Consider the following 19,556-nt stretch of genomic DNA (forward strand, 5'->3'; position numbering starts at 1 on the left):
TAGAGCCAGTGGGCTGTAGAAGAGCTTAGTTTAGTCACTTTCTAGGTTACTAGTCACTGAATACAAAGTGGGAGAATATGCTGTGAATGCAGGGTAGCCAGGCTGCACCTTGAGGAATTGCTAAGAAAGGAAAATGTGGATTTATTGTCTGAGAAGTAAAGGTCTTTGTAATTTGCAGTGACAATTTAAGTCTCACAATGTCCTTTGTGGTCAGTACAGTACTATTCATGTTGTAGATCAGAATATGTGTTGGAGGTTGCATGGCCAGTTACCAAAAGACCAAGAGAAGGCTGACACGTACAACTGAAACTGAACTTTTAACCTTTTTGAAGGAGTAATTTTCATTAATTGCAGCATACACACTGAGATAAGGCAATAACTGCCTGACCTCTTCAGCTAATTCTCTATATATGTCTTTTTCCTTATTTTTTTAACAGACTGTGTAAAATAAAGAATTCCTATTTATTCTCCTAGATCTCTAGTGACTCCTGTTTTCTGACATATTTTCAAATAAGCTCAATTAGTAGGAGGTGGGCCAAGATAAGAATGAGTAAATTTGAGTGATGAAATTCTCAGAAACTAAAGGAGTCTGGGTTTTTGGAATTCCTAACTTTTGGGAGAAGATGGTTGAAGCATTGCATGGCTACAATAACTATATCAAAAAATCTGCTCAAATGGAAACATTTGTCTTTCTACACAATCAAGGCAGTCTTTCATTAATTCTTAAGAAAATTCTGTTTCCGTGTGTATGCACAGTTTGTTGTTTCTTTCCTGTGGAAATGTCGAAAGTCAGATTTGAGATAAGGTTCAGACCTGAAGCCAGGTATGTTTCCAGATTCTGGATACTTATTAAGTTGACAGTACTAAAACCAGAATTTGGAATCAGATTTTTTTTTTTTTCCTTGGCTTAAGCCTAGAGTCAGGTTGGTAAAGGGGAACTGAAAACCTCACAGCTTCCATTGCATAATATCTGCAAGCTAAAAAGGATTCAGTTCTGGGAACCTGTGCAATCCTGACGTAAGCTGAAAACTTTATCTTTGAAGGATGCTCCCAAAGGGAAGGGAACTTGGCTGTGAGATCACCAATTTTGTTTTGGGGTTTTTTGTGTGTCCAAGCTGGTGAAAAGTAAATATCAAAACTTACTGGTGCTGTTTTGCCTGCAGGTGGCGTCAACATTAGCTGTCTTATTTAAAAGTTTGCATCTGCTAATACTGAGAAGCTGTGCTTCATATCTCACTTATCTCAAGCCACTATTTCAATACAAAAGGGATCCACAGAAATAGCTTTAAGGCTTTTTAAAAAATTAAACAGGTTTCCATCCAAAATCTGTGTTCTATACAGTTATATACACATTGTAAAACTAAAACCTCAGTAATTTCCTCATTGAGGGCTCTGATTAAATCCTTGTTATTTTGCATTGGAGATGAACACAAACCAGTTCAACCTTTTTTGAAGCTGAAAATGACTGTGTGCTTTTATTGCTGTACTATTTGGGCTATTTGATAAAATCATGTGAAGAAGGATCAAATTACTTTCTTTGAGAAGAAGGGAGGGGGAGGAAAAAGGAACCAGCCAAGCTGATTAATTTATTTTGACTAGCTCCTTCCAGATCAGCCTCTTGCAGCTCTGCAGCTTATTTTCTGCCCCTTAGTAATTTTCATTAAGACTGAAATAGAAGTTTTTTATTCTGAAATGCTTTGCATTCAGGATGAATAATGGGACTCGCCAAAGCTAGGGGTCCTTGGCCTCTGGTGTGACTGCATTAAGTGACCTGTCTTAGGCTGGTTATAGTGGCCCTCCTTCCTGACATGTGTCTTGGGAACGCGCACCATTCTGTACGAATTGTGCTTTTCCCTGTCAGGTGTGGGCCATACCCATGAAATGAAGGCCTTGAAGGCCTGTTAGATGATATTCAGGAGTGGAATGCTGCTACCAGAGTGCTTGTTTATCAACATGAAGAGGCACTGTTGTGGTGTCCGAGGAGCACCTTGCAAAGGCAGCAACCTTGATGGGGTAGAGTGTCCCTGTGGCAGCAGCTTACTTCTAGCTGCTGTGTTTCCTGAATGGAGGCACCTTTTACAGACGTGTTTCTTGTCTTTATTTTAGTCTGTTCCTGAGGCAGGAACATGGTATTTGTCCGTCTTCTGCTAGGGAGGAACTTAGTGGTTTATCTGATCAGAAAATCTGTATTACTGGTCTGTAAATCTTTAGAATTAATTTATAAAGACATGTGATAACTACAGGTGGAAGGGCTTGCATTATTTTGAGCTTGATAAACTTCTATGATCATTGGATCAGCTGTGCATTAAGGAAAAATCTTCCAGTTAAGAAGACTTTTTATTGAGAACACCTGTGTCTTGCATTTGCACCTGAGCTAGTTTTGTGGTATGATGCAGCAGTGTGAGCGACAAATATAATTCTATAGCAAAAAGTCACCAAAATAAAAACTAGATTGAAAGATCTCACTTTACCTTTGAGTAGCAGATACAGTCAGGCTTTGTTTTCCTTGAGATTTTAAAATTACTTTGTTTCTTGCTACACATGAGAACCAGCACTCCTAAAGTAGCATAGAAGAGGAACTGTAAGACATAAAATAAAAACAATTTGCAGTAGCAATTTTTGGAGTTTATAGGTTCTTTTCGATATCTGAAGATATATCTGTATTTGGGATAAAACTCAGTCAAACCAATATTCCAAGACTGAGCAGTCACCTAAGACGTGGATGCTAAATTACAGTACATTAATATCTTGCATATTATAAATATCTAGGTGATTTAGTAAATCTTCTGGAAAGTATTTTTGAAATATGTAGCTTCACTGATGTTTTGGTGGTTTCGATCCAGTAAAATAATTATTAATAAAACATTAATTTCATAATTTTGCTCAATGTGGAATCTTACTCCTAATGTGTGTGTGCTTTAATTGTTTTAGGAAATCTATCAGTGGTGTGGCTCATCATGCAATAAATACGAGCGTCTGAAGGCTACTCAAGTTGCCGTTGGCATTCGGGACAACGAACGAAATGGAAGGTCTAAATTAATTACTGTGGAAGAAGGGAGTGAACCAGAACAGCTCATAGAGGTACTGTAATATGTGTACCCTTTGCTGACATGGCTGTGAATAAAATGTTTTTACACCTCTGGAATGAAACAGTATTGGGCTCAAGCCTTATCTTTTTCAGGGATCCCAGGAAGTCAGATTTAGGTTATGGCAGGCCAGTTTATAATTATTTTCCCTCCTTATCCAAGCAGTGTAAAGTTTATTGGGCAGTAAAGTCTGAGATAATAATTAATCTGAGAAAAATAATTTTAAGAACTAAATGTTTTGAATTAGCTGTAGGGTGACTGAATTAACAGAACAGCTCATACCTGAATCACACTATCTGTTCTGTATGAGGAAAGAGTAGCATAGAGATGGGACAGCACCAAACAAGAGGAATGGCTGAGAATTACTATGTCTAAGATGTCAAGAAATGTAGCAAATTGTGTGGAGATGCGTGGGCCAAGCACACTGCATTGCAAAACCACTTCTATTATGAACTCATGTGAACCTAGCCTCTCATAACCGTACTGAGCCTCTATATTTAGAAAATGTAACTGTTTACTTAATTTAGATTTCATAACTGATGATCAAAGTAGATTGGAAAAAAAAAAGAAAAAAGAAAAAAGAAAATCCTCAATTTATGGAGTTTTCAGATCTTAAAAAGCTGAATGAGCACAGATGCATTGTTGCAGACCACATACTAATAAAAGACTTGGCACTTGGCACTTGTTTGCTACATTAAGCTTTTTCCATACATTCTATAAAAACAAGGAAGAGGGAAGCAGGGTCATAAATCAGTCCTTCAATGAAATGGAAAACTGAGAGTTAGAATATGGTCTTGTACTTCAGATTAACTTCAGGAAGTAATGCTAATGGTGCATGCAGGTATGCCATCATTTTTTATAGTGCTCACATTTGGTCTTGTTACATGGGCTATAACTAGTTATTGCCTAAGCAGCAAAACATGCCAAGTGCTGAGCTGCCAGCCCTTGGCCACACTAGCTGTGGTGACCCCTTTGGATGATCTGTCCATCTGCTTGCAATGACTTTTTACCTGTGGATAAGAGTACAGATGTGGTTGTGCTCAGAGGCAGAGGAGATGGCACACAATGCACCAGAGATTTTTGAAGGAAAAAAACCCTGACAATCCTCAATCTGACTTTTTACAGACTTCTCACAGCAGCTCTGATGTGGCATATATTTTAGACCTATAACTTTTATGAAAAGAACACTAGTTTACAATTAGAGCCCAACTTCTTGTTCTTTATTTGAATCACAGCATGAGGCTGCAGCCCAGGGCTGGGTGGCACCGTGGGAACCTGCTGGCACGGTCCCGTGACAGCAGCCTCTTGCTGCCAAGCCCATCCTGGGGTTACCGGTCAAGGCCCTGCACAGGAGCTTGCGATAGATTTGGGAGCACTGATCAGAATAGCTGCACTTTGCACCTCTTATCTGACTCAGGAACAGGTGTTGATGCAAAGTCAGAGTCCTGTGGGGCTGCAGCAAGGCCGGGGCTGCCTGCAAGGGTGGCTGTCAGGGGACTGGCTGCCTCCTCCTTTGACAGGGTGTGAGCGGCAAGGATGTGCTGGCCTTGCCCTTGCTTCTGTTTGCCAGACTTTTTCAGCTGGGTGCAACTGTTGTTCTGTAGCAACCTTGACACATGATTAAGAGCAGGGAAAAGGCCAAGGTTGCATTATGATCCTGTAATGCATTGTTATTGTGTCAGGGAATAAATCTTTTCTTCACTTGCTGCTCACATAATACGATCTGCAGCTTGGCTTTGGCCATTGCAGCCCAAGCTCTGAAATGTGAGCATGAGCATGAGGAGTAGTTAACCTCAACATAAAAAACTATTCAGCCCTATTCCTGCTCAAATTGTATCTAGATCCTGGTGTTCTTCCTTTTCATTTCTCCTTGCTCCCACAAAATTGTCTCTAACTTGCTGTAGCACTTGCCTATGCTGACTGCTCTGAAACTGCCATTATGCTTGTACCTTCCCTCCGAATCACAAAGGGTCCAGCTTTTTTATAAAAAATCTTATTTATTTACATACTTTAAACACTCCTTTTCTCATGTAGTATGCCACTGAAATCAGAATGCCTACGCCCCACCCCGAAGGCAAGACATGCAGGTGGCTCCAACGAACCCTGCCAGGCTTCTTGCCTGCTGTGGCATTAGCAGAGACAGCAGCGACCGTGCCGGGCTGGTGTTTTGCAGTCTGCCCACTTTCCCCTTGGGAGCTGGGGAGCTGTGAGTGAGGTGAATTAGCCTGACAAGGGCAGTTGTCTGCTCCCAACTACCATTTTTAGCAAGGACCTGGGAACAGGCTGGCCCTGCTTGAAGTTTGCCCATGGGAGAAAGCTGTCTGGAGCATGCTGTACTGCTGGATGAATTACTGTGGCAGGCCAGCATGATGCAGCTAGCTTGCCCTGAGGAAGGGAGAGTGGCTAGAACCTGGGTACTTGAGTAGTTTTGACAGCAGCGTGCCCTTTTTTCATCTGCTGTAGCGACCAGGGGCTACTTGGGAACAAACAGTGACTGTCCTGTGCTCACACTCAGGAAATGCAGAGTGCCTGGAAAGCTCAGACCTGCAGCTGGTGCACATTAGGTCCTATACAGTGCTGCAGTAATTACTAGGTATCTTTGCAAAGACGAGGCAGAAACTTTCTGTCTAAGCATGTCAAAAGTATTTACCTAGTTTCACCTCCATGTTTACACTTTAGGTGAGGTACTAACTGGCAGGTTTAAATAAGCAGGGCTGTATAGAGTTGCTGCCTTGCAAATTTAAAAAAATAAACTGACCACCTTGGACAAATTGCTGCTTTAACTGCTCAGTACCCATGACTGGTCTCCACAGTTGCAGGTGTGCCTAGTAAAATTCACCAGATGCTACTCTGCTCTGATTTTCTCATATAAATGGCTGAATAGATTTATTCATTCTCCTGAATCTTAGGTCTGAATGTTGAAATTGTGTTACAGGAAATTTTTAATCTGCATGGGACCAATCAAAAAAGTAGCTCTTGGCAGTGCTTGAATCAGTTTGGTCACTCTAGAGTGACCACATTAGGGTTAGAGCTAAGTATGCTCTTTTGTTTGTTTGTTTGTTTGTTTGTTTTTTAAGCAAAAGGAATACTGAATATCTGGTTTTAAAGCTAACTTAGGACCAAAATCTTCTTGGATCAGTTGCTAGCCCTGTCAGAAAAACTTGGGCTGGCTGCACTGACACTTATTCTTGTCTTCCTGACTGCTTGCAGTGGTAGCAGAGACCTCACAGAGATCATGTGTGTACCCGAGAGATCACCAGCACCTTGATCTGGCATCATACCTTAAAGATGATGTAGGAGAGGAAGAGAAAATCTTAGTAAATTTGGTTTACTGTATTTGTGTAATTTGACATACTACACACCCTAAAAGATTTTTAGATGGAAAGTACTATTCTGACTACATAGATTCATCTCCCATGATAGATTTTAGGTATCTCAGGCAGCTGTGGTAGTCTGTATGCAAGGTGTAAGATCCAATGAAAAAGTATTAGAATCTGAATTTGAACTAAACCAAGTACTGAGCCTGCATCTGTCACTTCTCCTTAATCAGGAAGTGTTCAGCTAACACTTTTCAGGATTGTTCTTGTTTTCCATGCTGTCAAAACTGTCTGATTCTTAGGACTGCTTTATTGGTTCCTTACAAATGGCTCCTTTAAAACTGGAGCTCTTGGTTGCCTGTAATTGCTGCAGTTTTTACTGCTGAGGCTTTTTGGCTTTTGTTTCCTTTTTGTAAGGGTTTTTGATATCATGGCTGAAACAATGAAACCTGAAAAATACACTGCTGCAATCCCTAACCACAAGAAAATGAAGGCTTATGTTAGAACACATCTTTGAAATATCTCTTCTGCCTTTAAAAAAAAAAATGCCATGACTTCTGTTTACACAGCATTTGTATCTGTCGTGTGCCTGTTTTTGTCAGAGTTCTAGTGGCCTTGAAACAGATGAGTGCCGACTCACTTCTCATGAAGTACTTATGTAAATATTCGCCTAGTTTATATTTGTTTACATATTGAGCAACAGAAGGAACCTCTTCCTGCTTTCTGATAGCTCAACCTTTCTCTTCCCTCCTTTTTCTTTCAAGCTCCTAAGAAGTGCTTAATCCTGGGAATTCCTGAACGCTATTGTGTTCAACAATGGTTTTTGCATGTGGTCTGAATAAATACTATGCAGGAAGGTATGGTAATGACTTGCTTGTGTTAGAGCTAGTCACACATTTCCACCTCTGTAGCTGGAAAAGGGACTGGTAGGACTGCACAGTGCTCAGTCATGTGGATAAAATCTCAAGAGCACAGAAACTAAGAAGTGCCAATCACAAATCAAGTTACAGAGGCTGCTTCTTCAGAGACCCAAATAATGCAAACATCACCACAATGTTAAGCTCCAGTAAACCTTAAATTAGTTGGATTGGTGTCTGGGCATATGGCAGAAAAGTATGACCACCCCCTCCTTTCTTGTTAAACTCAAGCCCCTGAAGATTACTTGCTACAGAACAAAGAGGATTTTCAAGAGCAGCACAGAGCACAGTGCACTAGCTGGAGAAAAACTAAGGCTTGCTGTGACTTATGACTGGTATAAATAGGTTTGGCAGTGCAAGGACACGTTTCTCTGAAGGAGCTAGGCAGGTTCCTGCCATCTCTGGTCCTGTCACATGGATCATTGCGTAAGGCTTGAAGAGCAGTGCAAGCCCTGCTGGTTTGGTACCTGTGGTGTTCCCAGAGCCAGCAAGAGTGGGATCTACCATCACAACTCTGTGAAAGCAAAAAATCAGTATTTCTGCTCTCATAACATTTGCATTTCTTTTTGTTCCCTTGCTTTTGCTTGTAGTATGAGGTCAAATCATGCTAAGGAGAGGTTTATTTGTTTTGTATACAGAGGAGTGGAGGAACAGGGGAGTGAGTGTGATGTAGGAGGAAGAGGGGTAATCAAATTCCAGGCATTTGTTAGAGATTAAACTATTGTTTTATTGTGTAGCTTGTACACAGTTTTACTCAAATGCTGTGAATTCATAGTCTATGAATTGCATGTAACTATTATCATCCAGCCTGACCTGTTCATCAGCAAGAAAATGCCCAATACGAAAATACACTAATGAAGTCACATTAGGCCAAAATATGCATGGCTTTGTGGATATGTAAGCCAAAGTATTATCTTTTATTATCTAAAATGAGACAATTGGTGTCACAGTATGACTCAGGAGCAACAATCAAACCAGCAACAACAATGCTCTTGATCCCCTCCCACCCAGAGAGCGAAGGAGAGAGAGAATTGGGAGAGAGACTTTCAGGACTGAAAACTAAACTAAACTAGACAGCTTTAATTAAATACTAATGACCAAAAAAAAAAAAAAAAAAAAAAAGTGCAATTATATACAAATGTGTTCAGGAAATGTGCAAAAACCTATTGCCTCCCCCCACCCTCAGCAACTCCCACGACATCTCCTGAGCAGTGAGCAGTTCCAAAATGTCCCGGAGCTGCCGGAGAGAGTGGCAGAGCAGACAGGAGCTGAGGAGAGAGTCATGAGAGTCAGGAATGCACAGGCCTAGGGATCAGTGGTGATGGATAAATGAAGTCCTCCCCAGACACTGGCCATGGATGGAAGAAAGGGAAGAAGAAGGAGGAAGGAAGGGCCTTGACTTACATGATTCCTGAATTATATATGGTTTGGAATACTTTGGTTTACTGAATTTGCCAACTGTCTAATACACTCCTCCCTACGGGAGGGTTGTACATACAACTCTTCTACTCCTTTTGTGTCCAAAACAGTGAATTCAACAAGCAAAGCAAAAGGGCCTTGGTGTCTCAGCAGTATCTGTAAACATTCCAGCATTAGCAGTCCCACTAGCTGGAAAACTTGCTGCTACTTAAAAGAGAGCTCACTGAAGAAAAATTAAAAAATCAGTAAAGAGAAAATTTGCCTTATCCTGGCTCAAACCAGGACAGCTGGAAAAAATGGGCAAGCTTCCAGGGAGTTTTGTGAAATAAATACTAGGTATTAATTTCAGTCCCAGGGCAAAGGCAGTATTGAACATACACATAAAAAGAAAAATGAATGCATTGGGAGAGGAGCGTGGACAACGGAAATGGAATGAGTTATGAGTGCAAAGATTCAGCAACACAGTCAAACATGCACAGAGAACTACACTTTCATGAGAGTGAAAAGACTTAAGAAAACTAATGGGCAAAACATAGCAAACTAATAGCTGTAGTTACTAGCTGTAATTGAATAAGCTACTCAGATGAACAACTTTCCCAGGCTGCTTTGAAATTATGAGTCAAATCTACCCCTCAGGAAAATAAGCACATTTCTTCACTGTAGTGAAGTCAGCAAGAGTAACATTAGGGTCTTCAGATTTTGAACAATGAGTAAGAGTTTGTAGGATATGAAATCAAAATAGTCCAGGAGGAAAATACTACACATGCTCATGTGCATTTCACAGCAACATCTGTCCAATCTGAGGAGTGGAAGTTTATTAATGATTAGACTGCTTAATGAAAATTTTGATGGGCTATGAATGTGGATACAAACCCCTTGCTCTTCAGGGAGCCAGTTTCAAGCTGTCAAAATCAGGCATCCTGTTTTCTTTCTAATTACCAAGTGTTTCTCCTTCATTAAGGACAGTCCTTTTTCTTGATGCAAATTTCCATTTAAATGACTTAATTATGCAGCCTGTACAGAGACAAAACCTGCGTGGCTTGGATTTCAGTAGAGCTTAGCTGCTTTGCACCAGCTGAGCATTTCTCCCAGTGATTTCCCCAGGCCCAGGCAGAAAATCAGGAGGGGTTTTGCCCTCTGCCCAGGCAGAGGGTAGGAGGAAGACTGCAGCAGTGAGTTACCCATAATGTTCTTCAAGCTGCAGTTTTCAGTTTTACCTGGCTGAAGCCAGGTACTTAAATGACAGTGAACTGAACAGGAGCTGCAGGTGGCAAGTACATCTGAAAGTCAAGCTTTTAATTAAGTCTCTAAATATGAATTCCAGTGCCTGCATTAGAAATTTACTTTGGAAAATGTCCATGCATATTGTATGGCACGGCATGAACCAAATAATTTATGAAGAGCTTTAACAACAGAGTTTAAAATCTAATTTTTTATGCTAGGAAAGATGCTTCGAGACTAGGTATTTTAGTGAATTTCTAAAATCATAATGAATTTCTGGAAGTGCTTGCAATTAAATTGTAACATGTCTCGTTTGCATGCTGGTGGGTGAGGAAAGCACTCATCTCTGTTTTCTTCTTCACCAGCTGTAGAGCTTGCAGGGTTACCATGTTACTCAATTATAATCTTATAATTGCATGTTAGAACATTAATGGAGTTTGTAATGGCTTTTTCTTTTCTCTGCTAGACTATCAAGAAATCTATTGATGAAAAAACACTATAATTTTCAGTTATTAAATGAGCATAATTAAGAAGACAAGGCCAAAGAAAAGAGTTGCTAGCAGTTTTCTCTACATGGAGTTGTTAGCAGTTACTGCCATGTACTTTATAGTTACAGGAAGATTTCATGGAGAAGAACTGAAAGGGCAGAGTTTCCTATAAAAAGGTCGGCGCTATGCTGTTCCTGGAATCCCCCATGTCCCCAAACCAAATACACCTTGAAAAGAAATCTTTTTTTCTTTTATTTTTTTTTCTTTCCCCACCAGGTCTGTCTCATCCCAAACTCCATGCAGATCAGCTCTCGAGGGTTCTCTGCTCAAGGTTGCCTATGAATTTGCTTTAGTGAAAGTTCCCCAGTGCAGGAGGAGCTCAGGGAGAAAACTTCGTAGTTTTTTTTTCAGAGGAGTCTGCATGTGCACATATTGCTGTTCCCTATCCAGGCCATGTAACAAAATAATGTCATATAACAAAAAAAATGTCATACAAAAAGTCCTCTCACATCTGGGCAAGGGTGAAGAACAGCTGTATAGAATAAACTGTTCCACGTGTTGTGGGATCAGTTCTGTATTTCCACCACCACCGTGTAATGCTGAAAAAAATCTAAACATAATTATTGTATTTATTGCAAAGCAGGTTATCAGGTCCAAGTCCTTCCTTAAGTAACTGCCTAGGACTTTGATACTATCAGGCTTTACCTGTAAAAAAAAAAGATGTAGATTAAATTACGTAAGATGGATTTAAATATTGCAGTAATCAGTGCTGCAGCTTTTACCTGTGAATCATAGCCCCTTTTTTGAACACAAAATCTGAGGTGTAGGAACTTAAAAACAGAACTAATTTATTGGAGGTCACCTAAAGTAGCAGGAGGAAATTCTTATCAAAGAGCTAAGAAGAATGTATCTCCTATACAACCAGGTGAAAGACACATTCTTGGTCTCTTGCTTATTCTGTCCTAATAAATATTTAATATATTTCAAGATTTAGCCAGAAGCATTAGAGCAAATCTATCGAAATACTCTCTGATTTGCTTTTTTAAACATCAGGATCCAAATCTGGGCCCTATGTTGGATGCCAGAGTTTGGGTGTCATACTAGAGGGGTGATTCCCTGGCCTACCTGATCTATAAGGCTGTTTAGGACTGGAAATTCTGAGCTTAGGAATGCAGCCAGTGGTGCACTGGGAAATTATTTCAGTGCCCTAAGTGGCTTTTTCAACCTTCCCATCTCATGGACTGAGCACTGAAACACCACCTCTGCTTGCCTTCATGCTGCGGTGTATCATGGCTGCCTGCCTCTCCCTCCAGACACTATAGATCCCCTGGGAATGTTGGTTTTCTAGCAGGGTCGCTGGCTGCCCATCACCTACTGTTTCTTCCGATTTATTCCCTGCTGTTTCAAGCTTCACAGAGTATTTGCCATACTCCTCTTTTTATTCCAGTATTAAGTTGGTCCAGCCTACCACAGCCTCAGGACCAGACTGCGTGGTGCTACTGCAGATGTCCTGCTGCAAAAGTGAAGGCACTTAAGAAACAAAAAGCTGGGAGTTTTGTGGGTTTTAGCAGATAAATATTCTTTATGTTGAGGCTTCTTGTTACTGATACTTGTTACTTATTTACTGATATATTTCCATCATTTCCCAATATTTAGGCATGCAGTTCATGCAGCACATAAGTTTTTTTTATCCATAAGGCTTTCAAACAGAGATCTGCCAAGCTACAGAGACTTCAGTGTGTGCCTAACTTTATGTCCCAGTAAAGCAGAAAAAACAGGCATCTCATATGCAAAGCTATGCAGGATTTGGGTCTCACTTCTAACACTTTCCCTGGTATCCAAAGGGAATGAAACAAAGCAATAAGATTTGAAAAATTAGGTAGAAAGGATTAGAATTAATGCAAAAAAGACACAGGGGTGGTTACTTACTGTATTTTTAATTATGCTGCAAGTCACTGCACAGCTCAATTCTCAGTGTTCAGCAGCATGAATAGTTACAAAAAGTCTGCTGTGTTTGCACAGTTACTGCCATTCACTCTCCCGGTTTCTTTGCTGTGGGATCACTGTTCATCTTGGAGGCATCCTAAAAGCCAGGCATTTGAAGATAACATAGGCTGAGGGTTTCCTCAACTCACTTCATGGATACCCAATCTCAGTGTAAATATCTAGCTTAGATACTGCCAGCTGTGCAGCCCCAGCAGGAGAGAAAGCAGCTGCTTTTACCTCAGGGGCAAACTTTTGAAAAACATCAAATTTACACTCTCAGAACTGTTCTAGATGCTCTTCTTTTGTGAACATGTTTTCCGTGACCTGTTTCACAGAGTTGAAAATTAATGTTAGAATATTTTTATCATACCAGTAGAGGTTTTATATCCAAATTATCCCAGATAGATCTGCAAAGTTGCAAATACTGTATAAAAAACTGCCAAAGCCTGATGCCCTATTTTTAGGAAATTAAGCATAGAGCTATGAGTAAACATAGGATTTGCATTTGAAATTCCTGAGACAACAGAAACTGGCTAAAAATGTAGGCCATAATTTACATGTCAAGAAGTGACATGAGCAGCTAATGGGTTTTGCTTTTTTATAGCAAGCTGAATATATACAGATCTAGTTTAGACCTTAGTACCACAAAGTCCTTTTGATAAATTATATGGGAAAGCCAAAAAAAAGTTAGCAACATTCCAGAACTGTTTGCTAGCATAAAACAACCTTGTGTCTGCTTCTTAGTACGTTCTGGCTGTTTCTGTCTTATTTTCAGTCCTGTTCATGCAAGTGGGAGGTCTCCTGCTCAAGGTGAACATGTGATGACATCTGTTGTTGCTGGAATTTCTAGTGAGAGGCAATTTCAGACAGAAATCCTGCTAGCTACATGGGAGCAGTTTTAGTGAAAGGATTTTTATTTTCTTGCTGGAAGATGAATTTTTTGTAAGACTGTGAATGTTTGCTCAGAATGGTGAAGAGAGTTCTAGGTTACAGTAACCACTGAAATAGACATATTTGGCTATTCATAGTCTGTCTAGTGTCAAAAGCTATTTTTGTCAGGACCACAGTATCCTCTGCAGTGGTTGTGCTCTGGCAGGAGAACTAGTAAGCCAAAGTTACTAGATATGAAGCGATGGCTGGTTACTTTAGCATCAAAACCCTAAAGCTACCTTTTCCTGATGATCCTCTGGATGTATGTCTGCACGGGCACCCAGGGTCAGCCAGGTGCTTACTGGCCTGCATCATGTACATCACTTCCTCTGTCTGATAGTTTTTTAAGTTTTACAGGCTTTTGGAGTATGTGTTTGTAGGTGGTATTTATTTCAGAGAGACATTGCTTGTAATATTACTCTCAGCTTTGAAGGTTAAAAAAATCTAAGCCTTTATCTACCAGTGAGTTCAAGATGTGTCCAGACCTATTGTCCTGCACAGAGGATTTATTCTTTGTCACAGCCTCCACGTGTACCTTGAGTTTGCAGGAGCAGGTCATACTTGCTTATGTCAGAATGTGCAAGAAAGTAAAGGATGAGGTACTAATACCGATGGTTTTCCAGAAATGTTAAGCAATAAAATGTCAGGCCCAAAAGACAGCTTGCTTTTCTTTCTATTTCTCTTAGTATATAAAAAGGGGAATTTGAATGTTTTTGAGATCTGACACTTGGGATTACAGCCACAACAAATAGTTCAGTTTCAGACCCAGAAACCTAACCCAACCTGTGTATAGTAAGAAACACAAACACTAGTGTGCTAGTGTACACAAGTTAAACTGCACAAAACTGGTTTTCTTTCTTAATTAACCTTCACCTGACATGTTCTTCAAGTAGGGTTTTCCTTGTTGGATTTTCAGCCTCACTGAACTCTTTAAACTTCTTGCTCCCACTAAATAAATATAAACTATTTTATGGTGCAGAGCTGGTTTATCCAGTTATGAAGACAATGTTTGCTAAATTTCTTCTTTTTATTTTAAATTACTTATCCTGTCACATTCCTGCAGATTTAGAAAACTTTTGTCTGTGATTTATTCTGTTCTTTTTTAAGGGCAACAAAGTGGAATTTCACTTGTCAGTAAAAGCTTTCGCTCTGTATTTTGCACTTCTCCAAGAGGGTGCAAATATTTACAGAGAAGAGCTCATGCACATGAGAATATGAAAGGAGATTATGGTTTTGCAGGCAGGATAAGCTACATTGCCTTTGCGACAAGATAAGAGTAAAGTTGGGTGGTTGGTTTAGAGGAACTGATATTCTGTTGCTTTCCACTAAATATTCTTGCACTAACCTAAGCGTGTCAACACAAAGGTTTAACAGAACTTAAAATCTCCAAACTTCTAAAATTATTGCAAATTGTCTTGCTGTTACACCCCGCATAGACAAGATCTAAAGGTGTGGAGTTAACAAATACATTTGCTAAAACAACACGAACTCGGCGGTCTGATCCTCTCATTGAGGGGTAAACCGGCATTTAGGCTCTAGCCATCTAAAGCAAGGTAGGCTCTGCCATAGCCAACCGTGGGCATGGCTTATTCTGAAACAGCTGTGAAGCAGATGAAGCCCTGAGTGGTTAAACAGTCTCACATACAGCACAAGGCTGCAGTGTGCACACTGGCAATCACTGCAGAATTGCTGCACAACGCCTGTCTGCACCTTTGCTGAGCAGAGTTGCTCATGCTTTTCTCTGGGACTCAGATAAACCTGCACACAAGGAGCAATGGTGGGGAGAGGATAAGCATCATTCTGTGGTGGAGCAGCAAAGAGCAGAGAAAGGGTGGTTTGACATCTTAATCTGTCAATGGAAGATAAGATGAAGTGATATGAAGAGTCTCTGTGGTTGGAAATCAGCAGCTGCAAACAAAGATGCTAAGCCCAAAGCATGAGGAAGCTGAGGCATGGGCACGCTCTCAGGGCCTTCTGCTTATTACTTAGATCATTTCTACTACAGTAAATAAGAATAAGAATAATTATTTTTAAAAGTGGTTACAAAACTTGTGTGTGTACCTTTGTATTTATGAGAGGTATGGGTTGGAGTTGCCAATATGGTTGGATGTCCAGAGAAAAATATGGCTAGTCTTTGTGTCTCCAAAAGAGCATTGCTGTTTTCCAGTGTGTAGGGTGGCTCTGTGGATCTGAATTCTTAGCAGGTTTGTGAGTCAGGGTCCCAAGCCTCAGAGCAGCACAGGAGAGCCAGCCTAGAGCTGTCAGTATTCTGGGTAATAAGGCATGGAACAGCCTGACTGTATAGTGAGAATTATATGAGCAAGGTCCTGCACATATAGCTACGACAGGATTTGTGTGAAGCTAAAAGTATATGTAAAGAAGAATCAGAAGACTCAGTGTCCTTTAAACCATCTGTTGGTTTAAGTAATTTTATTGGGAAACCTTGCTCAAAAGCTTTGGGAGCCTTGAGTACTGTAAATTCAAATATTTTAAAAGGTAATTTCAACTCATATATTTTCCATTTTCTGCTTTAATTTTAGTATTGTTAAGCATTTTAAGAGTAATGTCATTCCAAAAATTGTAAGATGTGCTTGCTGACAGTTTAGAAGTTAGTGGGAGGAAAAGGGGAAGACACATATGAATACACACAGAATAGAATCACATCAACCTTTCTATTTTGTGTATTTGTGTGCGCATGTATCCTTTGAAACTTTTCACTATATATCATTTATTGTCCTAGTCTATAGATGACCAGCAAGTTGGCCTGCAGGAAGACAGCATGTAGATTTAAAGCTGCTGGAGATCTGACAGTTATTTAAAATTAACCATATACTTGTGATCAAGTCCCCCGTGTGTTTGGATTTAGATTGGACTATATGTGAAGATGATCCAAATTAATCAGTTGCCGTGTTTCGGTATTTATACTACAGCACCTATTCTCTCTCAGCATTGAGTTTGTTCTTCTCTTGTTGTACAGGTTTTAGGGAGCAAGCCAGAGCTGCCTGAATGTGATGATGACGATGATGAGCAGGCTGATATTACAAACAGGAGAAGCGCTAAACTATATATGGCAAGTTATTTATGTACTTACTTATTTACTTTAGTTAGGTACACTCAATAGTGTTCGTGCATTCATTCATCTCTCATACATGAAATTCTGGTTTCAGTTACAGAACTGTTTTGTTAGTTGATTTGCAGGCAATGGGCTGGTATTTCAAAGGATGTCAATCAAGACAGCACAGGTAATTTGAGGGGAAAAAATGGATTATAATCCTGTTGACTCAGGAAACAAGTGAAGCATGGCCTTTGAACCACTCAATGTGGGTCAAAGAAGAATAAACTTGTCTTAAATCAAACTGTATTTCACATCTTCTTGATTTTAACAGTGAGGGGTTTAATAGTCATACATGATTTATTTATTTTTAGCAGAGTTTGAGAGATAGTTATATTTTATATATAAATCCAAAGGAGTTTGAATGCAAAAATTCCTTTATTTTGCAAGGCCCTTTTCCTCCTTCCTTACCTGCTGTGGCTTAACACTGACTAGAACAGTGCCATTGCCATTGCCAGAAAAATTACCTGTAAACAAAATGGATTAAATATTTACTCCATTTAAATCAGTATAAGAGTTATGATTACATTCAGTACAGTTATTATTTTTCCTCATGTTATGCTAGGCATACTGCTTTTTCCTAGAAGAGGCATAAAATCTATTATTTGAACTAACTATATAGTATCTTACCCATACACAAGGCTACACAACTATTTCTTTTTCTGGGAAAAAAAAAAAAAGAAAAAAAAGAAAAAAGAAAAAAAAGAAAAGAAAAAAAAAAGCCTCTTACTGGCTTACAATGTATTTTCTTCCCCATAGTCACTTAACAATAACGGTTTGGTCAACAAGTGGCAACACTGACAGCACCAGGTGCTACTGGATCCCCATGTGTGTGACCTTTCAGGTGCCATCTACAGTAGCTTGGAAGCTGCTGTGAGGTGTGAGTGGGTGAGTCACTCCCACCGCAGCTCCTGCATCCCACAGACCGCAGCAGGGTGGAGCCACCTCTCTCCTGCCTTTTATGTGGTTCTTCCTCTACCCACATGTATGGCTGGGGTTTACAAGAAGCATGTATGAGGTGATCATTGTTACACTGATCACTTTTAGACCTTGTCTGTGTGCTGGATTTAGTTCCCATTATTCATTCCATTCTTGCAAAAAAAAAAAATCTTGCATATATTTATCTTTATAACAGGGGTTTAGGGAAAAAAAAAATAGGGAAAAATAGAAGAAAAAAAAAAAGACCTGCATGTATGATCAGGACCAGTGTAGTAAAACAGTACTTGAGAAGAGTGCTTGCAGTGAATTTTGGAATCCTGTGAACTCTCCGAAAATTATATGGATAGCTAATAAATTCTTGTGAGTAGTGAGACCGGGATCCAACAGGCTCAGTAAAATTAAGACTACATCTCCCTCTATTGGATGTAAAATGAAATGAAACAAACAAACAAAATCAGTAGTCTACCTTATCTTTTTAACATCACAAACATTTAATGCAGCTATTTATATAGGAATTTTATAGCTATTTATATAGGTGACTGATTCTTATTAAAATTTTGGGAGTAGAAATTTGTGTGTTTATAAAAGCCAGAGTTGATATAAATTTGAAGTTATTGCTTTCTTAGGTATCAGATGCAAGTGGATCCATGAAAGTATCCTTGGTAGCAGAGGAAAACCCCTTCTCCATGGCTATGCTTTTGTCTGAGGAGTGCTTTATTTTGGACAATGGTGCTGCAAGGAAGATCTTTGTGTGGAAAGGTAAGAGGTCACTTCTTGTTTCTAATGCAGAAGCAACATGGACATACCTAAGGAGTTAACGCCCTCAAGACACTAGCAAGCATTTAATACTGTCTGGACACAGTATCCTGAACACAGGTCTTCCTGGATTGCTCATGTGAGTAAAGGCCTCAAGACCAAGTCCTGTCTATGGATCCTGGCTATTTTTGAGTCATCTGTAAGCCTGGCTGCTTAAATGCTTATCTAATCGCAGTTATAGAGCAAACAAACAATCCTAAAAACTTTGTATATTGCCATCAAATCCTTATCTTCTGGGACAAAATCTGGACACTGAAGTTTTGATAATGGGTAGATAATATATTTCCATATATTACTCCACAGAGGTGTGAAATTGAAAGGTAGAATGTCTGAGGCATCAACTAAAAACATAAGCTTGCATATACTTCAATTGTTCTTTTTTTCTTGTGAATGTTTCTCTGTGGTATCACCCATGCTTGTAGAGGTGTCTGTAAATGCTTTCTTTCACTGAACATTTCCCAGGGGAATAATGCTATTGGGGAATTAGGTCTGAACACCTTGTAGCTGGATTTTTGTGGTGATGCAATTGTATCCAGCGCTGAGTATCTCCTCATTTTTTTTTTGTCTGAGGAAGTATATTAATTATTCTGTTGCAATATTTTTACCATGTGCAATAGCAAATAATTAATTGATGCATTTGTCAAACTGCTGAAGTCAGTCCAGAAAGCATTGTAAGCATTTGGTTTGAAAACTTCATTTGCAGTTAGGGGAACATCCTTTAAAGGAGAGCATTTTGGGAGCACTGTGCTCAGATGACTTAAGGTCTACCTGACCCTTGGTTCCTGGTTTTCACTCTCTTCCTGATAGCTCCTAGAAGAACCAAACTGATAGGATCATAGAACTATTCAAGTTGGAAAAGACCCTTGGGATCACTGAGTCCAACCATCATCCCTACTCTACAAAGTTCTCCCCTAAACCATATCCACCAACACCACATCCAAATAACCCTTAAACACATCCAGGGATGGTGACTCAACCACCTCCCTGGGCAGCCTATTCCAGTGTCTAACCACTTCCTGTGAAAAAAAAAAATTCCTAATGTCCAGTCTAAACCTCCCCTGTTGCAGCTTGAAGCCATTCCCTCTTGTTCTTGTCCCCGCTAATTACCTGTGAAAAGAGACCAGCACCAACCTCTCTAGAATGACCTTTCAGGTAGTTGTAGAGACTGATGAGGTCTCCCTTCAGCCTCCTCTTCCTCAAACTAAACATTCCCAGCTCCTTCAAGTATTCTTCATAAGATTTACTCTCTAGGCCCTTCACCAGCTTCCTTGCCCTCCTCTGTACTCGCTCCAGCACCTTGATATCACTCTTGAATTGAGGTGCCC

The 19,556-nt window shown here is 39.9% G+C and overlaps 1 protein-coding gene across 2 annotated transcripts in view; it reads left to right on the top strand.

The window, feature by feature from the left end:
* Positions 1-19,556, top strand: part of SCIN (scinderin) — a 53,754-nt gene that overhangs the window by 16,993 nt on the left and 17,205 nt on the right. For both annotated transcript variants that reach the window (XM_051610468.1, XM_051610469.1), the window contains 3 exons: positions 2,932-3,081; positions 16,342-16,434; positions 18,042-18,174. In XM_051610468.1, coding sequence (XP_051466428.1) covers positions 2,932-3,081; positions 16,342-16,434; positions 18,042-18,174 — 376 coding nt within the window. The remainder of the gene's footprint in view (positions 1-2,931; positions 3,082-16,341; positions 16,435-18,041; positions 18,175-19,556) is intronic.

This window comes from Apus apus, chromosome 2 (genome assembly GCF_020740795.1).
Source record: "Apus apus isolate bApuApu2 chromosome 2, bApuApu2.pri.cur, whole genome shotgun sequence".
Taxonomy (NCBI): domain Eukaryota; kingdom Metazoa; phylum Chordata; class Aves; order Apodiformes; family Apodidae; genus Apus; species Apus apus.